The 17500-nt window shown below is 37.5% G+C and overlaps 1 protein-coding gene across 11 annotated transcripts in view; it reads right to left on the bottom strand.

The window, feature by feature from the left end:
* The window catches only part of RBFOX1 (RNA binding protein, fox-1 homolog (C. elegans) 1), a 268731-nt gene that overhangs the window by 3085 nt on the left and 248146 nt on the right, over positions 1-17500 (bottom strand). For 4 of the 11 annotated variants that reach the window (XM_009877365.1, XM_009877361.1, XM_009877369.1 and 1 more), the window contains one exon: positions 10288-10340. The exons of the other annotated variants lie outside the window; for them this stretch is intronic. In XM_009877365.1, coding sequence (XP_009875667.1) covers positions 10288-10340 — 53 coding nt within the window. The remainder of the gene's footprint in view (positions 1-10287; positions 10341-17500) is intronic. 11 annotated transcript variants of the gene reach the window in all.

The following is a 17500-nucleotide window of genomic DNA, read 5'->3' as shown; positions in this document are numbered from 1 at the left end:
TCCTTGTACACTTGGTCGTGGTCGATTTGCTGGCCCAGTCCTCCTCTTCACCTTGAACTACACAGCTTTGCTTCACAGTCCGAGTCTGAATGCAGTTACCATTAATGAGATGGACGTGTCAGCTAGAAACAGGACTCTTTGAATGGGTCTAACATTGTTTCTGTACTCAAAGAATTTCCGTTTGATCTCAGGTATCACATATAACAACATAAGTAATCTTGAAATTACAGTTGTCTTGCACAGTAGGGCTAATGCAGTAAACACGTTAAGTTTTAATAATACCCTTCATATCTCTCCAAAAAAAGCATTATTTTTTTAGCTTTATGTGAACAATATAACCCCAGAGTGGTCTCATTCTGCGTAACCACCTTATTTTTCAGATGTAAATACAAGCCTGCTGTTTTTGAAAAAGGGACAATGGTTCTCTTTTTTATTTATTATTTTTTTTTTAATCACATATTTGCTCTTCCATGAGCGCAATGTGATTCCTAATTGGCTGAGGGGAAGTTGAGAAAGAAATGTTTCCATGGCATATGCAATCCTCCATCACCCATCGCTGTGGGTCCTGGATGTGAGGTAGACATGGGGTCCAAATTATCTGCACTAGACATTCCTGCCTACTCGGTGACATCTTCAAGGAAGGAGTGGAAATTACCGTTGATAGGACAGTCCTTATTCTTCATTTCACCGAGTCACTGTCTGCAAGAAGAGGAGGGATTCATTGCATATGGAAATCCCAGTAAACAACCTGCTGAGCCAGCTGGGCTATCGAAAGGCAAGAGGGTTCAGCACTGAAAAGGCAGTGACCTTATATAAATGTCTCTCACTCTCTGACCAAGCAGAATTTATATGCTTTTCCTTTTCCAAGGATATGCAACCACACATCTTGATTAAACAAAAGTAGAAAAAAAAGCTCAGGCAGTACCAACTTCAAAGTATACATTGGTTGATATTTGGTATTGTGAAAAAGTAACATTTTTTTCCAGCAAGACTGAGCAAATAGAAAGCGTAACTATGTTCTTCTAAAGTATTCTATGGCAAAATCAGGATGTTTCGCTACAAAGTACAACCAGAGGAGCTGAATGCCTTCAGTTGTACTGTCTGGTTTACTTCGGAAAGTCAACTTCCTATTAAGGGATAATACACTGATAAGGAGTTAATCTACTACAGCTATGATAGTACCAAAACTTCATGAATGCGAGCTCTGCATCTTATCCCACAGTCATGTTTACTTTAGATTTGGGCAGAGAAGCCCTCATAGCTATCAAAGATACACAGGAATACCCAGGGGAAGCCATGTGTTGGGCAGTCCCCTTCTTTAAGACATAGTCTTGCACTTGGCATAACAAAATATGTGTCAAAGCCCCATATAAAACATAATAGTTGCCCTTTTCTATCTATCATCTATTGATGAAGGATTCCATTTGTATGTCAATGCCACTTAAACAGTTATTATCCATGGATAGCTATCTTTGAAAATTATCCAAGGTGGTGAACGAGAAAGTTCCCACTGAAAGAAGAAAAAAAAAAGGAAAAATAGCTCACTTCAGCCTATGTTGTGATCCCTTGAGTTGGAAAAGCAGCAGGTTTGACACTGACCCCATACTCTGGAGCCACTTTGGTCACAAAGACTTCCACAAACCTCAACCTTGGTAACCCTCCACATCAGGATGCAAGCATTTTAATATTTAGAGATATAAAATACTTAGCTTTGATAGCAGCCATAACAGAATCTCTTATGTCTTGTTCATCTACATCTTATCTGCCTCCGTGTGCCTATTTTTTAAGTCTGAGAATCCATTTTAAACATCATTATAATTTTAATTCTCTCAAGCCAAATCTCATTCAAACAGTAAGAAAACATCTAGGAAGGGAAAACAATTAATTTAAAGCAAGACTTGTTTCCAGCACTAAAAATTTCCCTCACATCCCTAGTAACACGGAGGAGGAATTGCACGTACTAGTATTCTGCACGTTTTCATGCCATCACGATAATTTTTAAAACTATGGGAAACAGGACTGATTTTTTTTTTTACTTCTGATTAACTGGTATTCAATAGTGAATATCCCGCACCCCACGGAACAGCAAGTGTGGGAGTGGCCTAGAGGCAAGGGCCACTCGTAAGGAAGGAACAAGCTTGAACACAGAGTGCTCAGGCTTTATTAAATTAGTCGTATGTTGAACCCAGCTACTGAAGTAACTAGTACCTTTACACCGCTGATGGAATAAAACCTGTCGCTACTAGCATTATGTCGGTATTTTACAGAAAACCGGACAAATAATAGGAAAATACGGATAAACGCCATGAGCAGCTTCAAAAGAAAGAAAAAAAATTACTGTTTCGGCACACTATTTACTTCTGAGTACATTTTTATTACTCTTCTGCTAAAGCAGTAATAACTAATTGTCAGTGTTTTACATTACTTTTTTCAGCCTACTGTGTAAATCATGCTTCTTCCCTAAAACGGAAGAGTTGGCTAGTAATCCTAGGGTGAAAATTGTGATCTAAGTTAACGCTTTCTCCTTAAAACAAATGTTTTATGTTTATATTACAGTAATGCTGACGTCTGTCCTGTGATATTAACATAAAAATGGTATTTCAGAATTAGCAATGTCTATATTCTTGTTAAAATAAGAAACACTTCCTCCTTTTCTTTTACAGGATATTGAAATTTCACTTGAACAAATGTGCGCATGTAAACAGAAAATAAAATGTAAAAAGCATTCTTCCAAATCTTCTGTAAAAGAAAATAAAGTATATCAAATTAAGTTGTAAAATTCTCATTCTCACGCCCTCCTAATACACTTGATGTATGTAAGCACAAACATGGAAGAATATATTTCCAAAGGGGAGAAAATACACGCTCAGATATTATCTGGGAAAAAAAATGCATTGAAATTCCTCTGTGATGAAGAGACACTTCTTTTTTTTTTTTTTTCTCCTCAGGGTGACCTCTACCTTCAGAATATGATGGTTTTATTATGATTAATAAATTTCATTTCCACAGAGGAAAGGAACAGTGTCAGCTTAAACTTAAAGCAAGTGAGTTTCTTTTTAAATGCTAATTTTTAAACACGCCCTTGCATGACACCAAATTTAGAAGCTCAGAAGGTTAGCAGAATAGATTCTGATTTCCATGCTGAAAATAGTAAGAAGGATTTAAACTACATTGTCACACTGAAAATCAGTAAAGCTACTTCAGTCACATAGTCATTGGTTCATTTATTCACTACTACGCCAGCATGCTTATTTCTCATTAAAATTAGTGGCATTTAAAGGCTTTGTGATAATTTACACGGGAAATAATCATTCTAGGTAAGCAATTTACTAAAATTTAGGACATGCAAATGGCAAAGTACTTTGAATAAATTAATAGTCAATGAGATTATCTGTGTATTTTACAGAATGTTAAATCGCTGTATCAAAACCAGTATGTGCACTCACAAATTCTTGTCCACGTCTGATGAACAATTTTGATGCATCACTAATCGGGACAAGGTAAGTTCCAGTATTTTCCAGTATATCTGGAACAGGTATTCAGGACATAACAGGAAAAGAAATAATGTTTGCTAGCACTTTGCTACCCATACTGGCACCGGTTCTTAGGTAGCTGGACTAACAACTTACTGGGAAATAACTAAGAAAAAAATCAGCGTAGCCGTGCTAACATCTGTAAAGGCAGCTGCAAACTACTGACCAAAAGCTCTGTATGTGGGGTGTTCTTCTTCACTCATGGTGTGTCTCGATTTCTTCAATCAGTTTCAGGACAAGACTTAAAACTGCTACGATGCTACCTAAAAGCACAGTTGGAAGGGATGCAAGGAGAGCCAAGGCTGCCTGGCCTTACCCAGATAAAGGATTCCAGTAACTAAGGTCGTGCTCTTTCCCCAGTCACGTAACGACGACGGTACCAGGAGAGACGACATGAGCAGCAGAGCTCCTCCGTGCGCGCACCAGCCACGTGCCACGCTGCCGTATGAGTCCTTCAACTCACAATTCCTCACTACAGGAGGATGTGTATGGTGTTCAAAGCATGTGCCACAGATCAATTTACTTCGTTTTGGACATTAACACCAAGAAACTCCAGGCATTTTGGTAACCTGCAGAAGCGAGTCTATATAGAAGGCAATGAGGAAAGATGTCCAACCTAGATTTATGTACTTAAGACCAAGGCAAATGATTGAAATCTGCTGATAAAAACAGTTTCCAGTCATTGCTAAAATTCTCTTTTAAATGCAGAATGTCAAACACTAAGACCGTTCAACAAGCGAGGGCCATAAAGACTTTGTTGTGTATCATCCTCTTCCTCCATGACTGAGAATGCTTTACAGATTTGTGTTGTGGAGCAGAGAAAGGACTGAGAGGATACAGTAGAGACAGACAGCACGATGTAACAGTGCAACGTCAAGTTATGCACCAGTGCTGCACTCCTGCATAACTTGAAAGCCAAGAGAGATTTCCCATTAATATAATATTAAAATTCCTGGGCTTTGAGAGAGATGGAGAAACTTGACCACAGTCTACCAGAGGGATAGGGCAATAATAAGGGATTTAGATGAAGGGTTCTTAATGAATACGACATTGATGAAATATTAAAAGCAGACTTTATTTCTTCCAGCAGATTGGAGCAAGAAGAAACTTGAGAACCCTATTCCAAATTTTCTATATGCAGAAACAAACTTGAAATTCTTGACTGTTTACTTATTTATGTCACATCTGAATTTTGCCAGTTAATTTTCTTGCTAATTGATGGGCATGTTCTGCAGAAATTCTGCAGAATTGCTCAGACTTGATTTTAATTTTTATTTCTGTATGTCAACCCGTAGCTTCTTTTCAAGTTTGTTAGATGTTTACAGCCATCCAAAGCAGAGCTGACATCTGATGAAACATTTAAATAAATACGATTGCTGATGGTTGATTTGCAGACACAGAGAAGAGCAACAAACAGCAGCAGAGGTGACTTTCCCCCTGCGCTGATACTCAATAACTGCTATGGAACAATCCTAGGGACAGACCTCAGCTTAAAAGCTTTCTCTCAAGTTTCAGCCTTGCTGTCTGGATTAACACAGTGTGGGGATTTCACTTGATGCCTAGGTAAAAATCTAACATAATTCTATGCTACCAACAGCTCGCTGTATGAGCTCTATCAAAGAAAGTTAGATTCCCCGTAAACTTCATAAAAAGACCCCAAACACTGGGGAAACTGAAGCTTGCCATCAGGTGACACCTAAACCCAGTTGTAGTACAATGAAAACCAAGTATTTCTTCAATCTGTAAAGAATTTTCCTATTTCTGTAATCTTTTGGGGCAACAAACCTTGAATAGATTCTCAGTAATAAATTTACTGGATACTTTGTTTACTGCATTTTAAAACAGTCTATTGTGCTGGTGTGTAAAGTTCTGTGCTATGCAATAATGCATATTTATTCGTATTTTTTTATTAGTATTATTTAGCATTTTAAAAGTCATATGGTAATTTTACGATATGAAAAGTGAATCCTCATTTATTTCATGCACCTCTATATAACCATACATACATGCACACAGACAAACCACCTTTCCCATGTACTATTTTCAATCTATCGAAGAAGAAAAATGCGGGTTGCTTCATTAAAAAAAAAAAAAAGGGGCACAGAAAATGCAGACATGCTTATACACACTTGTTGAGGGCAAACACAGATTATTCACCATTTCTGTTATCAAAGGAGCTTCACATTGCAAATCCTCCATTTACAAATCACAGAACCTCAGCTTTACTTAATCTTGTCATGTTGTCACATTTGACTAGCCAAGCGAACTGACCTAGAACTGTAAGCACCAGGAAGGCAAGCTGTCAAAGAGATAATGACAAAGATGCCAAAAAGGGCTGCCAGTGTTTTCACTGGGTGAGAAAAAGGAATTAATCAATCTTCGTGGAAGAAGAACAGAGAATAATCAAAGTGTTTACTGATTTTTATCAGCTGAACATCTTTACCACGCAACTACCAAGAGCAGTAAAAGCTGTAAAAAATGGAATTCCATATAAGCAACTGTTCAGAGCAGCCCTAAATGCAAGTTTAAACTGCCAACATAAAGGACACTTGAATTTATAGGAGGAGTTTAATACTGTGCATTAGTACAACATTTCCTAGTCCTTCCAGAGCCAAACTTTGGTCTCTGCTGTTTTTCACAGGGGAAAGCAGTATGGCTTCCAATAAATAGACACCTTACAGGTGCTCCTTCACCTTCACATTTTATTTTATCTGGTTAGTGGAAGAGCATAGCACAGTAATAAAAGTGTCTCATAGAAAACAGTTATTTTCCAAGTCAAATTGCTTCATGTAGCAAAGTCAGGCCCATAGGCAGCAACACTAAAAAAGAAGAACCTCTCACAACTGAACATACATCTTCACACAGCAATTCAAAACAGCTGAAGGAAATATCTCTGAAACTGTATTCTTCTGAAGCGGTCTGGATTATACGTACTTCTTGGAAATTCCTCTGAACGACTATAATCTGATCAGTATCTCTTACCAGACGGGTGAATAAGTCAATGTGCAAGCATGTATGGCCAAATTTTGACCAGCTACGAGTATTTATGTACCGTAGCAGAGGTACACCACAACAGGCACCTTAACCTTTCCAAGCACTTCGTTGAGTACTAATTTGCTTTTAAATTACCATCTCCATATTTGTTATTGCTTCATGGATTAAATTGGAGGTGGTGTTAGTGTCGACAGGTTAATGACAGGATACAGGAAAACTGCACCGACTTGAGCAAATGCCTCGGTGAAAAACTGCCAATATTCTGTTCAAACTATTCCAGTAGTACAAACTCCAATATTTGCATCTTTAAGCCATCTGCTTTCACGAAATGCTCTTCCTAGAGTTAGAGAATCAAATCTTTCAGAATGTTTAATCTGTTTTGGAGACTGCACCTTTCTCCAAATGGAGGTCAAAAACTTAGGTTAAGACGGTCAACTTCTAAAGCTTTACAATGCATTTCATTTGCACCACACATACAATCCCGCCTCCTGGGGACAATTCTGCTCAAATATATAAATAAATACAGTCACAACTGGACAGATGTTATTTTCACTTCCACCACACTTCATTCCAAATTCAGGTTTTTATATATACACTTGCCTCGAACTCTATTATTTCAAAATCATAAACTACATACACATTTGGGAGAAAAATAATACCACACATGCAACTGCACTGGATCTTTTTCTTTGTAGATGGAAGCCAGATAACAGTTAAAAATTAGAGGAAGAAAGAAAGAGTGATATAAACATAGACTAATGATCCTGCCCCGTATTTACACAAAAATCATAAAATGCAATATGCAGGTCCATCCTAGAATGCACTTCAAAAATATTTTCGCTTTACAAACTATGAAAACCTAAAAGAAAAAAAAAAAGAGCACTGATTTGAAAAAAAAAAATCATTAAAAATGCTAAAGATTCAAAATAAGCAATGTTCTACAATCAACATGTAAATAAGCCATGGGTTTATTCTGGGCCTCATTCTGATTTATTAAGTGTCTGGTAGGGCAAGGTGCCCATTGGCCCCATCAGCCAGGAACCTCAGGATTAATTCTCCCCTAATATACCCATTGTCAGAGATTTGCTAGAGAAAAGTCTTCAGACATCCTTGTTAAAATTCCATCAAAGTGATAGGACAAAGTCTGTTCTAGTTTGGGCCTGTTTGCACACTCTTTAATCATGCCTGCCAGAGAAGATCTATCCCAAAAGCACAGACCCTCTCTTCCGAAGAGTGATTCATTTTAGCCTCAGAATGCACTGAATGCAGTCAAGAGTGAAATATTTTTAAATTTCTTTGGGAAGGACCCCTTTGTCAGATACTGGAATAGGTTTTCTTTATGTAACGTGCATGCAAAAACATGACCAGAAATGTGTACATGGACACACTATCTATTCATTAACACATTTATTTATTCAAGATTGTTTTATTCCTGAATCAAAAAGATATCATGTGGCTGAGGGCTAAGTATCCTCTGGCAGGAATGATAAAAGTATCCAGAAGAGAAGAGTGAACATTACCAGCAGAATCACCCAAGACCACCCATTTCCATTTGATCATAAAGTTCCAGCCAAAAAAAGTCTCCAAACACACACATTCTGGACAAGGAAATAATACAAACATACATATACTCACATTTCAAACATTGAGCATATTATCAGTATCTTCACTTTATATCAATGGTACAATTGAATTACTGTAACTGAGTTTAGGAGCACTAAAAAAAAGCACTATACAATTGTACTGCAGCTGTTCTGCATGCATCTGAAAAGCCATCAGAAGGTCAGCTTCGGTTCTCCACATTTATCTGTCTCTGGATATGCTCCACGTATTAAAAACCATAAAACATCAGACAATAAATCAGTTGAAAGTCAACTTACAGATTCGAAAGACCAAATGCAACTTTGGCAACTTGTACCACAGGAATATGGGCCAGAGAATTACTTTGTATAAAGCCAAAAGTCCTTTAAATTCTATGACTAAAACACAGGCATACAAGAAACAGAAGATACAGGCTTTCGTTAGCTTTCTCCTTCAGAGCATATTACAAAAAAAAGGCACCTACAGTCACCTGTGATGGATATGGTTGTCATATGGCCAGAAATGGACCTAGCAAAAATACCTTATTGTTGAATAAATCCAACAGAGGTAATCAACTGGTAAACTGAAAAGTTTTAATAAATATACAGAGATTAATTTTTTTCTGTGTAAAGTTCACTGAATTTACTGATAAATAAGAATACTATATTTTTGTGTAGCAATATGTGCAATACATACATTATATATATATTTCATATATATAGAGAGAGAGATTAAAAATATACTCTTGGACACTTGAATTGTGCCTGAATCGAGGGGAAAAATGTCTTTATTAGAGAAATAATTATTGCCAAGAAAGGTTCACTCTGCAAAACAGGAAATTGCTTTCAAGACAAAAAAAATATTGAAGACCCCATGTCTATCTCAAGAATTCCGAGTTAAAAAATTGCTATAATAATTTTATTTATTCTTACTTAGCAAGGCCTAGATTGATGTATTAGCAGTCTCCCTACTACAGCTCATTGTAATGCAGAGCCGAGCAGGAAGCACAAGTGAAATAATGAAAGTAAAAATCCAGGTCTAGTGGGACCAAGAAAGTGTCACACATTGACTTCTCAAAATGTAGCCTCTTACTGATTTAGGACTTTGAAAAGTCCATGTTAAATCAGTTTTTATTATAGAAGAACTTTTCAGATTACCATAAAAAATGCTATGGCCATCATATATTACATTTTCAGCATATTTTGACTTTAGCTACAATCTTTCTTTTAATTAGTAAATGTTCTTTATTTGGTTCTCTGTAGATCACTGATGGCATGAACAGAAAACTCGTCACCTTTCATTAATTTCTGCTCCTTGATAAATAAACACTTCTTAACACCAACATTTTGCGTCACACTCTATACCCCTTCAGCCTTCAATACAAGCAGCTTCTATGAACTCAGGAACTTTTTCCCATAACATTATTGGCAGAATATAACCAAGCACTGTTACTATTTATTTTGGCTTTTGAGTTTGTTTTTTTTACGTAGTGACACAATACCATCCTTACCTGAGTTAAGACTAAGATTGTTCAAACTATTGCTTAAAAGAAAGACAACCCCTTGACATATTCAATAGATGTATAAATTAGCATTACCTTTTAAAAACATTGTTCGTTCTTCTGGACCTACTGCTCACAACACGAGCGTGTGCTTGCAAAGCACCTAAGATTTTTCCTTACTAGAGAGCTATCCTCTGAGGACACAGACCCTCTCTCCCACTATCTCATCCATAGGATAGACTTTGTGAGTGCTTTAGGGGCCGCAGGACGCTTGTGGGCAATAGTTGCCCCCAACGAGTTGAAAATGGTTATATCTATAGCACTTACAATGTCCTACGTCCATCTAAGCCTTTGCTCTTTTCCTTAGTTCTGTATGGCTTGGGATTTGGAAAGTCAGTCTTGATTGTACTGCACAGTGAGTTTTTATTAGAAGGTTTAACACATCCTTGCTTACTAGGCCATATGACATTTAAACTGGAAATAACCCACCCAAGTCAGCAAAATAACCTAACGTCTTTTATATGGCAGAACCTCTAGGCTGAAGCTATAAATTAATTAAAGTATTCCAAAGATTTATACTATGGACTTGCCTATGCTTTCTCTTACGATTAAATGCAGCATGTGAAAAAGGATATTGAGACCTGGATGGATGCATCAAGAAGTATCAATGATTGTTACCTGCAGAGGTGTTACAAGAAATTTCATCTGCTGCAACGAAGACGAATTGATTTCTGCAAGAGAAGATAAAATTCACAATACTGCTTGCTGACTGGGAAATGTGCTAGCTGCCAATTGACTTGATGTTTACAGATGGGGTAGGGTAAGGGTGCTTAATTTCAATGAATGTAGCAAGAAAAAGTGTTGACGTATTTCAGCACTATAGAGTTTATAAGGATCATGAGGTAGACATGCTAGGATCTTTTAAATGAAATAATGGTGACATTCGGATATGGACTATGTACAAACTCTTGCATTGGAAGCTTCATGTTTAGTGTTACAGATATGTCAATATATTTATGAAGTCTAATAAAAATAAAACAATCTTTATATTGATAGAGATATTAAAGGGCACTAGTGCAAAATATGTGAAAAGCGTTTTTTGAAAAAAAAATAAAATTGCAATTTACTTCGTGCACCTGAAAGGAGGATATTGAAAGTAAAATATTTTGCTTTTTATATGTCTAATATGATGGCAATCACAAAATTAATTTTCTGCTATTTATTAAAAAAATGACAAAGTATATTCACATATACTGTCAGTTGAATACATACAAAAGCCTTTTGCAGAATCTTAGGAGAATAAACTAGAGATATGCGTAATTTATTATAAACCTTCTCTTGCAAAATTCTTTTTTTTAAACCAGGTAACATAAAAAGAGAAATGCTAAATACAGTAGTATTTCAAATGCAGAAAACTTCAATTACAGCACAAATCCTGATTTGTCCTTTCCGAAGTCAAAGCAAACAGGATTTGGGTTAGTGGAAACCATGTTGAGGGATTAACAGCAAATGATTCCTTTACATGTATATACACAGCTTCCTTGAATTATCTGTGTGTTGTGCAGGATTACTAAGGAACCTGGGTGCAGTTCACCCCAAATTGCCTGTAGCTCCTCCAGCCCGCGCTGCAAGGCACGGTGAAGAACTGAGGTTTTTCGTTTTGCACCGCTTTAATGCAAGAGTCTAACAAACTGGAGCTAGAAGGAACAAGTTTTAGCTTGTACTAAAGACTGCCTAGAAGAGTCAGTTCTGCAAGATGACAAAAGCTCTGTAAAGCATTAAGTACTCTGGAGATCTGGTTGAAAACTATTCGGTTCAGGAGCAGGCAGCTCTTAGGGGGAACAGAACCTCAAAGAGTTAAGCCCTAATCTATTTTTATTACTCCACCTCCAATGTATAAGAGAGATTTGAAATTCTCCTTTAGAAACCTCGCTGCTTAGAGGCTCATGGTTTGGGAAAAAAAAAACAAAACAAGGACTCTATAATCCACGCTATAGGGACAAGATCAATCATTGCCTCTGCCCTATCTCAGAAATACGAGCACCTGCCTTTTGGTCTGAATGAACTTAATGATCAAACTGTGTATTATTTTAGTTGCAGTTGGAGGTACAGAATGGTAGTTTTACTCTTTACTTTGTCATCTGCAGCAATTTCACAAGCTAATGAGATCTACCTTGCATATCACGCTAAAGAGATGAATTTTTAAAAAATGAAGAGGGATAAATTTATCATTATAAGTACAGAGCTACTCTGTATTTCATAGGTAGTATCATTTGTCACTGTATTTACTGCTATCACCTCTTTTATTACCAACCTCTTGTGACAACTAGAAAGAAAGAAGCAGGTCGATGTTTGCCTAAAAGGGATTCAGCCTGTAGCAATGCACACGTACCAGCTACTGTTTTATAATTTTACAGAAAATCCTTTAGAATAATTCTATGAAGTTATTAAACTGCCCTCTCATCTAGAACAGATCAGTTTTCCTTAAAAACTGCCACTAAAGTGGCTAGCTGAGCAACTCCTTTTCCTTATTTCTATTCAGAACACTTGTTGTTAGGGAAGCCACTGACATAGCACCACAGATACTCTATCTCCAGATGCCAAATTCAGAATTATCTGTAAGAATAGCAGGCTGGTTTAGCTACTTACAGAAAGACCCCAGGACACTAAATGCTATTTGTCTTTTGGAATGACGGATGTTATTGAAACTTCCCTGAAATCTCACTTTTTATTACCAACTCTTCCCTAATCATTGGTAGAAAAATCAAGAAAATTCAACCCAAGGCGATACCTATTTAAAAAAATATCTACCCTAAACATTCCTTTTAATACTGCTTCAATTTACATAGGCAGATACTATTTTTCCTTCTATTTGGCTTTTGTAAAATTAATTTTGCAACTATATAAATAAATGAGGAGAAAGTTACACGTTGGTCAGCAGAGCAGCTCTGAGAATGAAAAGTAAGACTAGATGCTGGAGTTCAATAAGCCAGTTCATTTTTTTGTTTATAACTAATTAGCTGTCATTTGTAACAACTACAAAAAATTTGCTTTAACATTTCAATGGTTTTAATGTTTTTACAGTAACAAGTTCTTATTTAGTTAAATTCTATACTACTGTTTACATAGACCTAAAGGGAGAACTAATAGAAATATCACATGTATGACATCTGATATCCAAAGCAAGTATTACACCTTGGCGTGGAAAAGCCCACTGCTTGCAGAAGTCCTTCTGAGTTAAGCTCATGCTGTGGTGCATCATATTCTTTCTTAAAGTACATGAAAAGCAGACTTGGAAAAGGGCAGCTAACCTAACTCAGGCCTTTGCAAATGTAGGGTTGTTCCCTTTAAAGACCCACTTTATGCACTACCTGTATTGAGCATACAAGGCTTAAAAAACCTCACAAGTAAGAGTCATGAAAATGATGCATTTTAGGTTGTTTTAATGTTCCTCATCTCTGCCACATTTTTTTTTTATTTGAAAAGGTACGAGAAGCGTAAGGGGACCCAACTTTATTAGGCAACAAGCCCTGCCTGATTATTAAGATACAGAACCGCTTCCATAATTTAATTTGTGTATGAACAGTGAAAGTATGCAACAAAAAATTTACTGCTCATTGTTTTATACTTCAGATGTAAAGGAACACACATCTAAAATCTAAATAACTATTTTTTTTTTAAAATAAAATTTCAAAAGCTGTTGCTGGTTGCGAGGGAGATGATAAACAGAAAAATAAATTGAAGGAGTAACAGGACAAATACATTGATCGGAATGTCCACTGGGGACATTCCAGTTGCCAGCTGCTCACACCCTGGGCTAAGGGCAGTCCTTGTAAGTGCTGGACTGGCAGCCTCGGGCAGCCCAAACTCTCTGCTGGGAGCCCCAGCAGTGCAGGTCTGGGGTTCAGAAGGGCTGTGTTCCATCGGAGCACCTATTGCCCAAGGGCAAACCCTTCTGCATACTATCACTTCTCTCTTCCATTAAACTGAAAACTACCACAGATTTTCCTTAGTGTGGAAATAAAGGTATTTTTAAAATTGGAAAGAATTAACATTTAAACATTTGATGTATTTCCTGACTCCAGACAGAAACAGAAGGGGAGGACAACAGAAGTAATACTCAGTGATCTAGCTGCTCTTTCTTTGGCTGTTACTGAACTTGCACCACCTCAGTTTTCAACAGGCTCAAAGATGTTCTAATTTCCTGGGCTCTGTTCCCCACAGACCCTTTGGCAGACTCTTTCCTCGACGGCCCCGGAGCCGACACAAAGCTCCCTATCAGGTTTAGCACCTGCTCCTTCTACCCACCAGGTCTTTTGCACACCCAGCACATTAGATGCTTGTTTTCCCTCTCCTTGATGCTATTAGTTTGGTGGAAAGATTTAAAAAAAATCTTTAGTCACTAAAGTCCAAGTCTTACCTCCCCTACTTCTGTGAAGAAATCCCACGTGTGCATTTTTGCTTCTTGCTAAACTGTCCTAGAAAGATGGAATCTGTGGCAGAGTGGAGAAAAGCTTTAGGAGAGGAGCCTTTCACTACCCACTGTCAGCACTTCCATCTCTGCATCTTTTTTACAGAGTGGCTTGAAAAAAAAACCCCAAACAGAAAGCGTGATTTTCTACATGCATATTTCTGTACTGCACTTTTTATTTCAGGAGACCTTATATTCCAAAGACCCTTGATTAGCAGCATTAGGGGTCATGCCCTCAGGAACGACTTCCAGTCATTATTAAACTAGTTAATTTGTGTTCAGACTGGGACAGGGCTTGCACTGGAAAACTAAATGTTGGTCAGAAGTTTTGTAATGGCATGAGGTGGGCAGGGAAAGTCCAGCTGTCAGAATCAGAACCATACGCTGCAGCCTCACACTTCAAAGAGCAGAATAAAATAATTTGCAGGGTCAACTTTATCACCCGACTAAAAATACCCTGATCTAACTTAAAGCAGGCCACTGAATTGAAAGACTTAGACAATAAATTATTAAATGAAAATATTTAAGCAAGTGAGGAACAGGAATTAAGTGAAGCTTGATTAATGGTTTTCATTATATATGCTATTTAGTGAAAAATATTACTAATTAAAAATTACTCAAGTAAATGTTAGGTACTCACAGAAATCAGGCCTTCTGGACTGTCCAATTTAGTTATTTTTTTTTTAGTATTTAAAAATACCATAGCCTAATTTCTTCAACATGTTTATACCACCACAAGCTAATTAAGAGGCCTAAGGTATTTCATAAATATAATTTGTTGGTCCTTTCCCTTACCAAAATGTTGCATCTACCCTTTTTTTTTTTTCGAGAAGAGCTGTCTTTTACAATATTGCTTCTCACAAATCACCTTAACTGTGCTAAAGCAGTGGAGAAAGAACTTCCAGACGTTCATTCTAAAGCTCACCGACGTCATGCAGAAGCTACATGCACAGTGACATGGAATTTAAGCTTAAATAAGGCTGTATATGTTAAAGATGTCAACAATTTGTAATCACTGTGTAGTATTTTTTAGCTTTTATTTTTACAGGAATCTTTGATTAAATAGTCTTGACTCTCTTTTTGAATGGCTTTTAATCTACATATTCTGAGAGTTAGTTTTGACTTCAATACACCTGATATTCAAGTGAGGCTGATCAGCTTTTAGGGTACATGTATTTAACATGCTCTTTCAGGAAGCATTTCTGTTTAATGAACATTCATGACTTTCATTCAAATTTTTCCAAAATTCCCTTTATGATTCCCATCCTCATAAACACTAACAGCAATTATCTCAACAACTGGAATGTCAAACAGCTACAGAACAGAGAGACATTCTGGTTTATACCATCTTTGATACAACACTGCGGGCTCCTTCACATGTGGAAAAATTGGGAGTTTCTCCTCAGGCAGAAAACAGAGTGAAAGTTTCTTTTAAATACTGAAACATTTTCTTAAATACTGATTCACTTCCACACACATATGTATACATAAAACTTATTTTCTACATCGAAATAAACTTCACTTTGAAGGTCAGTGGCAAAGTAGAGTGGAGCTCAGAAAGAGCGGAGACTTAAAACAGAGATTAAGTGTACAGCAGAGATTGCCCCCTATGTGAGTTGGCTACCTGACTGGTAGTTGCAAAATTCAGGACCTGGGCGATAGGAGGAGATTGAGAGAATGGGTCTCAGATGCTCTTTTTTAATGACAGAGGGATCTAACCATCAGAAAATTCAATCTAATTTCAGCATACACTATTCCTCTGAGGGCTGCCCCTAAAAATTTCCATATAGGCACTCCATCCTGGGAAAAGACCTCCTCGCCTGTCTTTGCACTACTACGTATTTCTAGAAAAGCATCAACCTTTTCCTGTATTCCCCCTCCCTGCTGCTCTTCAGAGGCACAGAAGTCCTCACAGCTGTGAGCTTCCACAAAAGGGAAGCAGTTACGGAGGTCAGGTTGGGATTTTAAGAAATCAGGACTTCTCTCAAAATGAATCACACTAACTCAAGGAAACTTAAAATGTAACAGAAGTTATAACCCACTAACATACAGTGATTATGCTTTGTACACCAGAATTCTTGGAGTTTGCTAACTAACTTCACAAGACAGAAATAATTTTGCTTAACACAGAGGTGCAGCCCCCCTCCCAAAAATATAGTAACTGCTGAAAACAGTGCAGAGCCCCAGGACACAAGAGGTTAGGATGAAGGCAAACACAACACCGAAGAGAAGTTACAATGGGAAGATTTAAACTCTATGTAATCCATTGACTTTTTCTGGCAAGAGCACCACGGGATTTACAACTACAGTCAGTATTTAGGCTTCATGGATCAGAACCTCAGCCAGTAAAACTGATGCAGCTTAACTGAGAGCAGTGACTTCACTGGAGCTATTCCAGATGGCATTCTCCAAGGATGTGGTGCTAACTAGATAGTGGAGCAATGGTTTTTCCCTGAAGTGTTACGTGTGGTACATCTATACATTTTTCCATCATATTATTAAAGCTACTTTATTTTTCCTTCATGCTCTAAACTTCAAGGCTTCATTGCTCTCATTAGAACTCTAATGTTGAGGGTTTTTACACTGAATTATAACGTAGCTGACAGCTGGCTGCCTCAATAGTTTTTGTAATATTCAAGTATGGAGAAGGTTTCAGAGTTTTCCTCCAAGATCACTTTATTAAGTCCTCCCCAACAGCCTCCTTCAGCTTTCCTAAATTTAAATATCAAGGCTATCAAAGAAATGAAACTTTTTATTATTAGCATAATAACTAAAATAAGAAGGTTGATTTTACCATTATCATGCTTTATATTCCCACTACTGCAAGTTCAAAGTACATTATCATACTCATGGCATTTGAATCACAACACAAAGACAACTGAACAACTTTACGGCCATACCTACAAGATATATTAAATGAAGTAAGAACAAAACTATAAATAGTAAATCAGGTGGTACCAAGCTTCAACAGCACTGACAGTAACTTGTTTGACCTGATGTGCGTTAGGAAACGGTATCTTCTGGTTTGCAGAATTGCTTGATTCTATGACTCTCAACCTAGCTACTCCTAAAGATGCCAGGACAAAGAAGAGGACACTGCTGTCATTGTCTCCATCATTCCTGAGCATTTCATTAAATGCCCTTTCCTGACATTTTGAGGCAGGCCTTGGAAACGTATGGAGTAAAACCCTCATCAAATGAAATTAAGGCAGCTACTTCTGGAAATAATCCCTCACAGAAGACACTTAAGCTGATCTGGACTGCCCAAGGCAAAGGCAGCTCCTCCATGGGCCTGGGCTCAGCTGCCACTCCGGGATGTCCAATGTCCTCTGTGCCTGCCCAGTGGCCTCACATATCTCGACTGGCTCTAGATGCCTCCTGCCAGGAGGCTTAACCAAGCCCTTCATCCTACTGCCGGGT

Source organism: Apaloderma vittatum, unplaced genomic scaffold (genome assembly GCF_000703405.1).
Source record: "Apaloderma vittatum isolate BGI_N311 unplaced genomic scaffold, ASM70340v1 scaffold18109, whole genome shotgun sequence".
NCBI lineage: Eukaryota > Metazoa > Chordata > Aves > Trogoniformes > Trogonidae > Apaloderma > Apaloderma vittatum.
The sequence above is the reverse complement of the archived record's forward strand: the minus strand, read 5'-3'. Positions and strand labels throughout refer to the sequence as shown.